The 10,931-nt window shown below is 42.3% G+C and overlaps 1 protein-coding gene across 2 annotated transcripts in view; it reads right to left on the bottom strand.

The window, feature by feature from the left end:
• Positions 1–10,931, bottom strand: part of PLAGL1 (PLAG1 like zinc finger 1) — a 56,673-nt gene that overhangs the window by 1,624 nt on the left and 44,118 nt on the right. For both annotated transcript variants that reach the window (XM_064169453.1, XM_064169455.1), the window contains exons 3-7: positions 10,481–10,636; positions 8,808–8,920; positions 6,216–6,365; positions 3,113–3,232; positions 313–809 (exon numbers count right to left, since the gene is read on the bottom strand). In XM_064169453.1, coding sequence (XP_064025523.1) covers positions 313–809; positions 3,113–3,232; positions 6,216–6,365; positions 8,808–8,920; positions 10,481–10,636 — 1,036 coding nt within the window. The remainder of the gene's footprint in view (positions 1–312; positions 810–3,112; positions 3,233–6,215; positions 6,366–8,807; positions 8,921–10,480; positions 10,637–10,931) is intronic.

Genomic DNA, 10,931 nt, shown 5'->3' with positions numbered 1-10,931 from the left:
CACTCCTGCAGCTTCCAAACTTGGAAATGCTGGCACATATCGAGGCAGCAATTTTCACAGGTTCTCAGATTATTGTTAAGAGCCTAACATTTTTTTATGGGAGAGGAAAGTTCTTAACCATAAAACACAAGGTAAGGTTAAAAATGCTCAATGTAATCTTTATGAGCAGTTTTTCTCTAATTCTACCAAAACAGGAATAATAAACACTGGAACTCGGAGATTAACTGTCAGCTGGGACACCCCAAAGGCAAAAGATGTCCTTGCTCTTTCCCCCCCACACCCACCAGCAAAGGAGTGCCTTCAGAGCTGTACCTGAGCAGTTTATATTTGGAAATGAAGGCTTTTGTGCATCCTTGCTGCGAACACTTGTAGGGGCGCTCCCCTTTGTGCATGTAAGTGTGGACTGTGAGCTTGTCAATGGAATCAAATATCTTCCCACAGAGCCGGCAAGGGTAACTGTCTGGCTGCTTCACTTCCCGTCCCTTCAGCAGCGCAGAGCGGCCGCTTCTCCATTTAGGGATGAGCCTCGCCAGAGCATCGCAAGTGGTTCCCGAGCTGGCACAGCTAAGCTTTGCAGCAGAGGAACAGGAAATGGTCCCCAGGCACTGAGCAATGCTTTTGCCTAACGCCGCTCCTCTCAGTTTCCCTTTGAGTTTGCTTTTTGCTTTCACGGGTCCCAGTTTATTCTGTGGTCTGAACCTGGTGGTAAGGACTCGGTCTTTATGGATGCACTGGTGAGATTCCAGCAGAGCAAAAGTTGCAAAACTGCTTCTACAGCTGGAGCATATCCAAGGGTCTACAGGCTCTTTCTGCAATGACAACACAAACAGGTCTTTCTTATTAAGCAGGCTAAGGAAAGAGCATCTTCTTCTCACTGACCCTACATCTACAGCTTTCCCAAGACCTGTCATTGTTCTTGGTGATATTTACTTCAACGTATCATGCCACAGCGGTTCAACTGGAAAAGGATTCTCTCTTGGAACCTAAAACTTGAAGGAGAAAAAAAATGGTTGGCTAAATACCAATTTCCATGGTTTTGCTTAGCATATACTGTAACAGTCCTGAGTCCTTCACCTTTGTTTATCTGTGCTTCTTGAGTCTCAACGTCTCTATACTTGTTCCTTTACCAAATTACTTACAAAGCTGCAAACTGGCCTTTAGCCTTAGGCTGATGGTTCTCTGCAATTGCAGCCATAAAAAGAATAGGTGGGTTTCTGCACACAAATGTACTTCAGCCATACAAGATTTTCCTATGTTTTGGGCTTGTGCTAGTTTGAAGAAAGCTAGAATGTTTTGGTAAAAGAACTAGATAACAGGCAGTGAAATGAAAACAATTGATGTCAACTTCTCTCACAGTCTCGCTGAGAGCTCTGGGAAGAAGAAGTAAACTTTCTCCATTTTTGTCTTTTTCTTCTGCCTTTGCCTTCAGACCTGGTCACATCTCATTAACCCTGCTCCCACTAACCTTGCTCCCTAACCTCTTGGCTGCACCTCTCTTCTTCCTGAGAACTGGGGTAAGGTTGAGAGGGCTGGGGGAGGTGTTGGGGTGGTTTGAAAGCCCCTCCTGGGGACTCAGGTTTCTGGGAGGGGAGTTGTGCTTTTGTATTGTTTATCCTTTGTATATTTCTGTCTATAATTGTATATAACTGTATATATTGTAAATAGCTGCTTGTAAATTCTGCTAGCTGTAAATAAATTGCTTCATCTATATTCCCAGGGTCCGTCTGAATTAGCTGGGGCAAATACAAAGTGTGGGGGGGTGGGTAAGAGCCCAAACCATCACAGGGCTGATTCCACACTTCACCAGACAGCAATGGGCAATGCCTCCAGGGGAGACTTCCCCACTTAGCTTGACATTTGTCATTAGACTTCCTTAAACTGGCTAAGAAACAGCTCAGGTTTGGGGGTTTCAAGCCTCCCCTAACTTAAAGGCATTAAAATATGTTTGGGGAAGCAATGCTTTATTTGGAAGTATTATTTCTGTGGAAATGAGAGCTCCTCTTGATTGGGTTGAATTTGATTCAAATACTGACATTCTGAGAAGTCCAGCAAAAACCAGCAACAGAACAAGGGGACACAGTCTCAAGTTGTGCCAGTGTAGGCATAGGCTGGATATTAGGAAGAAGTTCTTCACAGAGAGAGTGATTGGCATTGGAATGGGCTGCCCAGGGAGGTGGTGGAGGCACCGTCCTTGGGGGTCTTCAAGAAAAGCCTGGATGAGGCACTTAGTGCCATGGTCTGGTTGACTGGCTAGGGCTGGGTGCTAGGTTGGACTGGATGATGTTGGAGGTCTCTTCCAACCTGGTTGATTCTATGATTCTATGAATTATAGAGTAACACTGCTGAAATGTACTTCCAGTTAATACAGAGCTGTCTACTTCCTTGGCTGCCTCCACATTTAGTGTAAGCTTCTCATAAGCTGTCTTTGCTTTCCCTTGCTTTTGGGCTAGCTTACACTGCAAAGCATGATGAGGCTGTGTCCACTCTATTTAATGCAGCTGGAATGCTCTTCTCTCTATGTATGATGGCCTCACATACAAAAGCAGCAAAAGGATTATTTTCTTCCCTGGAGCACCTATGAATTCCTGATTCTTTTGTATTCCCTGTATAGCATTTCCTTCTAGCTTAGTTACCAATCTTCATGGCCATGTTTTCCACACTTCACAGGCTTTTCCTATCAATTTAGGAATTTCTACTATCATATGGAAGGGGAAGGTACTGGGATTAGAAGAGAAAGGTTACTGCATGGGGAAGACTGAAACAGTGCATTATCTGAACAATTGGTCAGAGCATAACAAGAGGGAATTGGTGAAAGAAGTTCGAGGCTTAACACTTTAGTTACCTACAAATTAATGCCAACCTTAAGTCTTTCCAACACATCTCATTGGTACCACTTGTTTCTGACTACAACTACTGATTCCATTAGATTACAAACACAACAGAGGAAGAGCAACCTTTCCCTGAGTAGCTTTTTGGTTAAAATTGCTCTTGGCTTTGTGTTAGCCAACTACCATACAGTCTATCACCAGTCACATAAACAGACAAAGACCCATAAATAAAGTGTGATTTACTATGTCTGTTGATTGCTTGAATGCAGATTAGGAGTACTTACTGCTACTGGAGGCAAAGAACAGACATCAGATTCTTCTTTAATGAAGACTGCAGAAGCTTCCATAAATTTGGCATAATCAGCAGCATACCATACTTTCAGTTCTGTGTGAGGTTCAATTGGCTGTGAGTGGAAGAAAAGAGCATGTTTACTTGGGCCAATTTTCCTAAGTGGTGATTGGAAGGGCAGGAGTTCAGTTTGTTGTCCTTAACCAAGTGGAATTCTCTGAATCTGCTTCAATTACTCTTAATTTAATTTAAAAGTTCAAGTACTTCAGAGCATTACCATCCACTGGGGTTTGACACCTTCACAGTTTCTAAAAACACAAATGTGGATGTGCAGAGACTTTGAGAGGACAGTAGCATAAGGGCTACCTCAGCCCTCATGACCTTTCCTCAGTATGTTGTCCACATATCCCATTGCTTGATGTCTTGAAGCCAACTGGAAAAATGCATTGTGAATGCACAACAGATTGGATGCCTCCTGGATATGCTGTACTCAATGAGCACAGATGCAGAACTGATCAATAAGTGGACTGCAAGGCAAATTGACGTGTTTGCAAGTGCTGGCACTAATGTGCTCACTTAGGCATGTGCTTTGTCATACCTCTGCCCTCCCTTCACTGTAGCCTTCCCATATAGGACTAAGGAAATACATAATATGCAGCCTTCCATTCAGTCACGCCTGCCCAAATGTTTCCTTGGACTGGAATACTGACTTCCTCTGATAAATACATTCAGTCAATAACACAGCAAATAGAGAAAGAGAAGAATGGTTGCACTCACTGGCTGAAGATGTATTAGTTATTTAAAAGCAAAGGAGAAAACTCTGAGGTCATGATTTACATGACTCCCTGGCTCTGCACACAGCTTTCTTCATCTATAAGGAAACCCATCATTGTTGCAGTAGGGGTAGAGCAAATTAACACTGTGCTTGTAGTTTTATTTTAACAAAGATAAACTTGTGCCACTGAAAAGAATAAACTAGCCTGGAAGGAAAGCAGCTGAGTCTTATTCCACAAAATGTGACATCTTGAAATGCACTCATTTTGTAACATCAGTGTTGAATAAACACAGTAAATGAAAGATAACTTAGACTGTAAATGCTGGCAGGTGACAGGTAATTGTGTCTCTACTGTTGAAATCAGAACTGCTGAACTCACAAGCACAAGCCAGCTTGCTTATGACAAGCACTATAGGCTGACTGCACGTTTTGGTAACATCTGGCCTGAACAGAAATGGTATGTGCTGAGTTTACTCAGTAGAGCACATGAGGCCAGGCATGCATTGTGCTCAAGCATATAGTCTGATCAGGTGGAGAAAACCAAGCCTAGGGGAGCTTCACAAAGACAAACGGCTGGGGAAGCCCCAGGACCTTGCCCAGTGACACCTGACACCAGAACCCAACAAACAGCTGCCCAGCATGACACTGTCATTATTTTCGGTTCAACATTCCTAGACCAGCAGTAAACTCTGTGGGAAGCTGAGGTCTAGTCAATGTGATTTTGGAGGGACAGAAAATGCATCAATATGTGCAATAGTTGAGTATGGCACTGGGATCAAACACCAGTACCCAAATCCACTAAAAGTTGTCATTTAAACTGGCTCACTGGTGACAGTAAGAGAAAGCTGTGGCAGCACCCCCATGAAACTCTTCTGTGACCAGACAGCAGCTGTGAATTGTTTTTACTTCCTCATAATTGCATCCTTTTTTAAAGCACTTCTTTCAAGGGACTGCAGTCATTAGGTCAGCAAACACACTAGCAGTGCTGTTAGGATACCACTTACATGTCTGCTTTTGTAGCTGCAGCCTCATATTACTGAGACCCATTTCTTTGTAAAAACAGTAGGGAAAGAAGCCAATCTTTTCACTCCCAACCTAACAGACTGTTGAACAGATCTTGAAGAAATATCTTCATAACCAGCCCTAAGGCAGCCTCATCCCATAAGCAGCCTAGGTGGAGTAAAAATCCATCACTTTCAATAAACAGGACATCTGCAGGATGCCACAGTACCATGAATGATACTGAGACTTAGGAGAAACAAAACCAAAGTCATTTCCTATGATACATAGCACAGTAAAGGGTCTAAGACACATTACTTATCCTAAGAAACTCATTAATGCCAATGAACAGAGCTCTGCTGAAGGCAGCAGAGCTGGTTCAATACTATTTAATTTTACTGGAAACTGTTAAGCTACCAGCTCACAACTACAACTTCTTAGAAAAGCATTTTTTCATGCTTCCCAAACATAGCATTATTGATCCTGTCAGTTTTAAAAGCACACAAGCATTCAAAAGCAAACGAATCTCAAATGGTACAGACTGCATCAGAATCTCTAACACAGCCTAAACAACGCCTCAGGTTTGCATGTGGCTCACAATGATACACAAGCATTTATGTAAGAATAAAACAATGACTGTTCAACATAAAGACTTGTTTCCTAAGTGTACAAAAGAGTAAGTTCTAACTAAAACAAGCTTTGTCTGTGAAGGTGGCCTTAAACCAGCAAAAGACAAGACTGATGCTTATAAATTCTGTCCCTCCCTCCTCAGATGAAGATGCAGTCCAGAATCTCTAAAAGAGAGTGATCTTTTTGTAGCAACATTACAATATTTAAGGTCTTCAGATTTATTGAGCGTGGAAAACAGTATGCAAAGATTCCACCTAACACCTTGCTCCTGAGCACCTGGTAACGTGCTCAGAATACAACGTGTCCAAAAATGTAGTAAAGGTTAAGGAATGTGTTTGTTCTCTGCAGCATGCAGCACTGTTGAATGTAGCAATGCTAAAATCTACCCGTGTACCTATTTGGAAATGGAGAACATTACAACACTGATGATTAAATGCTGCCACCATGATTACTTCTCCTGCCCCCTGCTCAGTTTCTTCACTACCCACAAAGGCCAAGTGCACACACCCTTTCACTGGAGCACTGCATACACTGCTTGCCTTACTACAGATTAAGCGCTATAAAAGATGGCAATCATCAAGGTCCAGATGGCAAAATATAATCCACCTTTCACCTGTACAAGGGTTAGCCTTTTGGAGCCTGTGCCTATAGATTTCCATTTGGATGCCAGGTGAAGCAGTGTGGGCTTATCTACCTTCACGGTTGTGAAGTAGACTTCTCCGCAGTGCTGATAAGCCACAAGGGTCTGTTCTTCTTGGTTCCGGGCTAGCCGGACAAACATCATCCAGTTTCCACAGTCTTCATTGGGTGTGTCCAGAAAGTACTTCCCTCCATCTTTCAATACCTGAAACAAAAGGAGAGGACAGGAGAAAGAACATGATAAACCCAAGTCCTGTATAGAGGCACATTAGTTTTCTTTAACTTGGAATCATGGCTATCAGTTATTTACCCTCTCTTGGTCATATGTCCTTTGAAATTGTGGTTGTTTTGAAATAGATCACTCTAAAAGGACACTGAGTGTAAAAGAAAGTGAAAAACTAGTACCTGCCAAGGCAGTCAGCTACTAAAATAACTGTAGGCCTTTGTATGTATTTCCAGTTTATATTTCATCATTTTTATGTTCTATAAAGATAATGCTATAAGAACTAAGCACGGGCAGGTAGAAAGATAAGCTTTAAGCCTTAATGTACTTCCTGAGTACTTGATAATCTCAAACTTTAGAGTCATATTAATGCAACATTTTGCATTGAATGATTGCATAACTTGTGTAATAAGTCCAGGGAGGTAACATACAATATAATGGCATTTTAACAGTCTTCTCCTTTCCCCCTTAACAATGCAAAAGTAAATACAAATGAGCAACTGTGCCAGAAAGACTTCTTTCTTTTTGCCTTACATCATTCTTCCTAGAGTCCTTTCCAAGACAATATCTCTACAGGACAAATGCTCCCAACCTTGTACAAGACATTTGCTTTCCTGCAATACCCACTTCAGCAGAGACAGCTGAAGGTGCACAACAGCCATCAGCACAGCATGTACCTTTTCTACTAACCATGTAAGTGAGCAGCTAACTGCAAAAATAAAAGTTGCATTGACATTGCTTCTGAGAACTATTTTATCCAACTTCATGTTTCCAGCGAAAGCGCTTGTCTGTTGGACAAGCTTGGTATCATACTCAGAATGCTGCTAGAGAGACCTCAAAGCAGCTGCTGCTTTCATGTAAGAAACCTGGGACTCTAGTCTCCTCTTGTGAAGAAACAGTCCATTCATCAGCCAGAGTTGTGCTTATCACTGTATACTTTAAAGCAAACTAGGCTGACTGATAGAGGATAGGGTGTGGTTTACAATGGCTTGGTGAAGAGGAAGGAACTGGGTGCTTAGCTCATCCACGCTCACGAGCTCATTAGAGAAGTATGTTTTCTTCATTCGTAAGAATTAAAGTGCCTTGTAGAAAGATGGAAGAAATTTAGTCATGGGCAAGAGCAATTTCTTTCTGGTATCAGTATGTCATAAACATCCCAAGGAAAGACAGTAATACTTTCCTGGCAGACCGTTTACCTGACTTCCATAAGCAATCAAGTTTACAGCAATTACTGAAGCTATTGCTGTTGCTGTCAAAGAAACAACCAAGTATCTGTATTTATGCCTTACTCCACAACACAGTGGTTTCCAGACCACACTTCTGGAGAAAGCTCAAATGAAGGACATAATGCATGTCACAGGAGCACTGCTGCTGGTCCCTCACTCCTGGAGGTGAGAAATGTAGGCTCTAGAAAGAGCTCAGAAATGTAAGCTCTAGAAGAACCATGACCTGTCAGGAAGCCCTGACAGAGGCAGTGGTTTGACCACATACTTGCCGTATGACAGAGAGATGAGCCATGCAGCAAAATGAAGACTAGGGTGTAAAGGATTAGGATCAACTGTCACTCCCAAGGAGTTCCTGTGAAAAAGGATGTGCATGCAGACATCTCTAAGCTAAGCTAGTCCCTAGAGGCCACTATGTGTGCTGGGTGAAGCACAACCAACAGCATGTCACGGTCCAGATGAGACGATCAGTATCCACACAAGCAGCACAGGATGGTACCAGCCCTAAACAGCAAGCTGGCTAAATAGACTAAGCTTGTGTGCTGTGTGTCAAAGTTTATACATGTAATCACATCTTTGAAAAGTGCTTCCCCATCCCTGCACTCTTCCTTCCTACTAAGTGAGTGCCTTAGCATATATTTCTACCACTGCTGCTAACTCGGTGCACAAACTTAACCTTCCCAGTGGCAGACTGTTAAGCACAACTCCTTTTGTTTTACCAGGGATGACAGTACTATCCTTGGATACTTCAGGAAGCTGTGCTCTGTGAAACACTTCTTAAGAGCTATTGGATTGGTAGATAAATCACTCCAGACGTGGTAAAACTAGAAAGCAGAGAAGCAAACTTGTAGAAACACAATATGCAGGAACATTTTGGTATTTCAGGTTGTGCTGTGCTGTCTAATAATGTGATTTACATTGATACACACAGGTCAGAAGTGCTGTGATTTACATTGATACACACAGATCAGAAGTGCTGTGATTTACATTGATACACACAGGTCAGAAGTGCTGTGATTTACATTGATACATACAGGTCAGAAGTGCTGTGATTTACATTGATACACACAGGTCAGAAGTGCTGTGATTTACATTGATACATACAGATCAGAAGTGCAATTATTAACTAGATCAGATGTCAAATGGTAAAAATACATATAAACTGTTAAAGACAATGGATAGTAAGATGCTGGGTTTTTACCTGCAGGACTAGCCTGCTCTCATCATAGCGGGTAAGTTTTGTAGAGAGTTGACCAACATAAGGACCAAACTGTGTTCTCTTCTGTATTACTTTCTTTGCAAATACTCCAAGGACTGTGAATCAAAAAAAAAAACCAAAACAAAACAGTCTAATGTTAATGCAGACATCACAAACTCTTGCTTGTATATTTACAGTTGTGAAAACAGATAAACACACTAGTGTGGAACACACGGATTCTAGATGAATAACCCAGGCAAACAACTCTTAACTAGAACAATCTAAACTGCATGTAAATATGTTTAGATTTTGTTTTAATGGGCATTACTTGCAATACAAAAGTGCCTAAAATCTATGATGGTATTAAGCTGAGGATGCGTGCTAGTTTGAAGCAGGGTAGAATGTTTTGGTGAGAAGAACTAGATCATAGGCTGTGAAAGGAAAACAGTGGTGATGTCTGCTTCCCTCAGAGTCTTGCTGAAGAAGAAAGGGAAACATTAGATAACACTCTCACCATTTTGTCTTCACTTTCTGACTGGGCACTGACTGAGCTGCATCTCCCTAACCTCACCCTCCACTCACCTTTGCTTCTTAACCTCCTGGCTGAACCTCCATTCTTCCTTGGGACTGGGGTAACGTTGAGAGGGGCAGGGGGAAGGTGCAGGGGTGGTTGAGAACCCCTCCTGGGGACTCAGGTTTCTGGGAGGGCTGTTGTGTTTCTCTATTACTTTTACCTTGTCTATTTCTGTATATACTGTAAATATCTGCTTGTATATTGTGCTAGCTGTAAATAAATAGCTTCATTTATATTCCCAGAGCCGGCTGAGACTAGTCTGGGTGACTTCTAAAGTGTGGGGGGGCAGGGAACACCCAAACCATCACAGGATGCAACACAAATATGTTGGTGCTCTTCAATCTACAAGCTGATGTTGTAATAGTGCTCTGCTTGCTGATGTAGTTTAGGAGGTTGTTCTCTCCCAATATGAGTGGAAAGAACCTATAAAACACAACATTAGCCATCTACTCTTGTTAGTTATTCCCCTGCCTAATAACAATGGTGAGGCACCTTGCCATTTTGTTTCTGGAAGGCAGTCTAGGCAGAACTAATTGCACACAGGTAGCTGTGGAAAACTTTCACACTAAGGATGTTGTTCCCGTGTTCAAGTTTGGGTGTTCAGGTTGCCCTGCTCTCAGAAAGAAAGAAGTTCTTCTATAATAATGAACTGAAGATACTGCAAAGGTAAATTAATCCCTGTCTTAAGTTTGCAGGGGATGGATGAGGGATGTGATCTATCATTTTGTTTCCCACCTCCTACTGAATACTCTTCCCTGTTCTGCATGTTTGGGGATCAATTAAAAAAGATATAAGGTGGTTACCCCAAGACACAAATTCAGCATTCATTCAGCTTGCATTGACTGAACAGAGCTGATTGCTCGCAGCTAAATGTCACACCTGCCTAATGTCCCACTCTTAGGTTATGCACTGAAGTTACTAGAAATGGGTCATTAAAAAGCAAAAGCTGAATGTGAGCATTAACTGTGCTCAGCTGAAAACACAGCAGTCCTCACACCATTAGTACCTAATGATTACACCATGGGGTACTCATGAAAGCAAGCCACTCTTAGCACTTCTGCCTCCTCTTTCTCAGATGTGGGGAAAAAGGCTAAATACTTACTCTGCTGGTTTCCAGCTCGCAACTCCAAGACTCGCAGAGTGAGGTAATGAGGTAGGGTGAGACGGGCTCGGCTAGGAATAACCCTATCTTTAGCCCTGATGAGTGGTCCGTGGAGCTTGCATTCTCCTGTAAGGCTTTTACCGCAATCCTCACACCCTACAAATCCAGAAAAGGCAATCTGTTACTAAAAATGACATACTGCTCTCCAGTTTAGTCTCTTCTAATTTTGTCACCTTGAGAACATGTCTTCATTTGGAGATGTGGCTAAACTGTGCCTTTGGAGACGAGGGTAGCAGCAAAACTGTAGCTTGCAGGATACACACCTACAAACCATGGTGTGCGTATGTGAAAAGGGTTGAGTTGCTAGTAACAACCAAGGCAATTTGCAGATATCCAAGGAGCCCAAGAAGGACCACTCACAGTAGTAAATGAGACCCTTGGTGCATCCTGA

This window comes from Pogoniulus pusillus, chromosome 31 (genome assembly GCF_015220805.1).
Source record: "Pogoniulus pusillus isolate bPogPus1 chromosome 31, bPogPus1.pri, whole genome shotgun sequence".
In the NCBI taxonomy this organism is placed as follows: Eukaryota; Metazoa; Chordata; class Aves; order Piciformes; family Lybiidae; genus Pogoniulus; species Pogoniulus pusillus.
The sequence above is the reverse complement of the archived record's forward strand: the minus strand, read 5'-3'. Positions and strand labels throughout refer to the sequence as shown.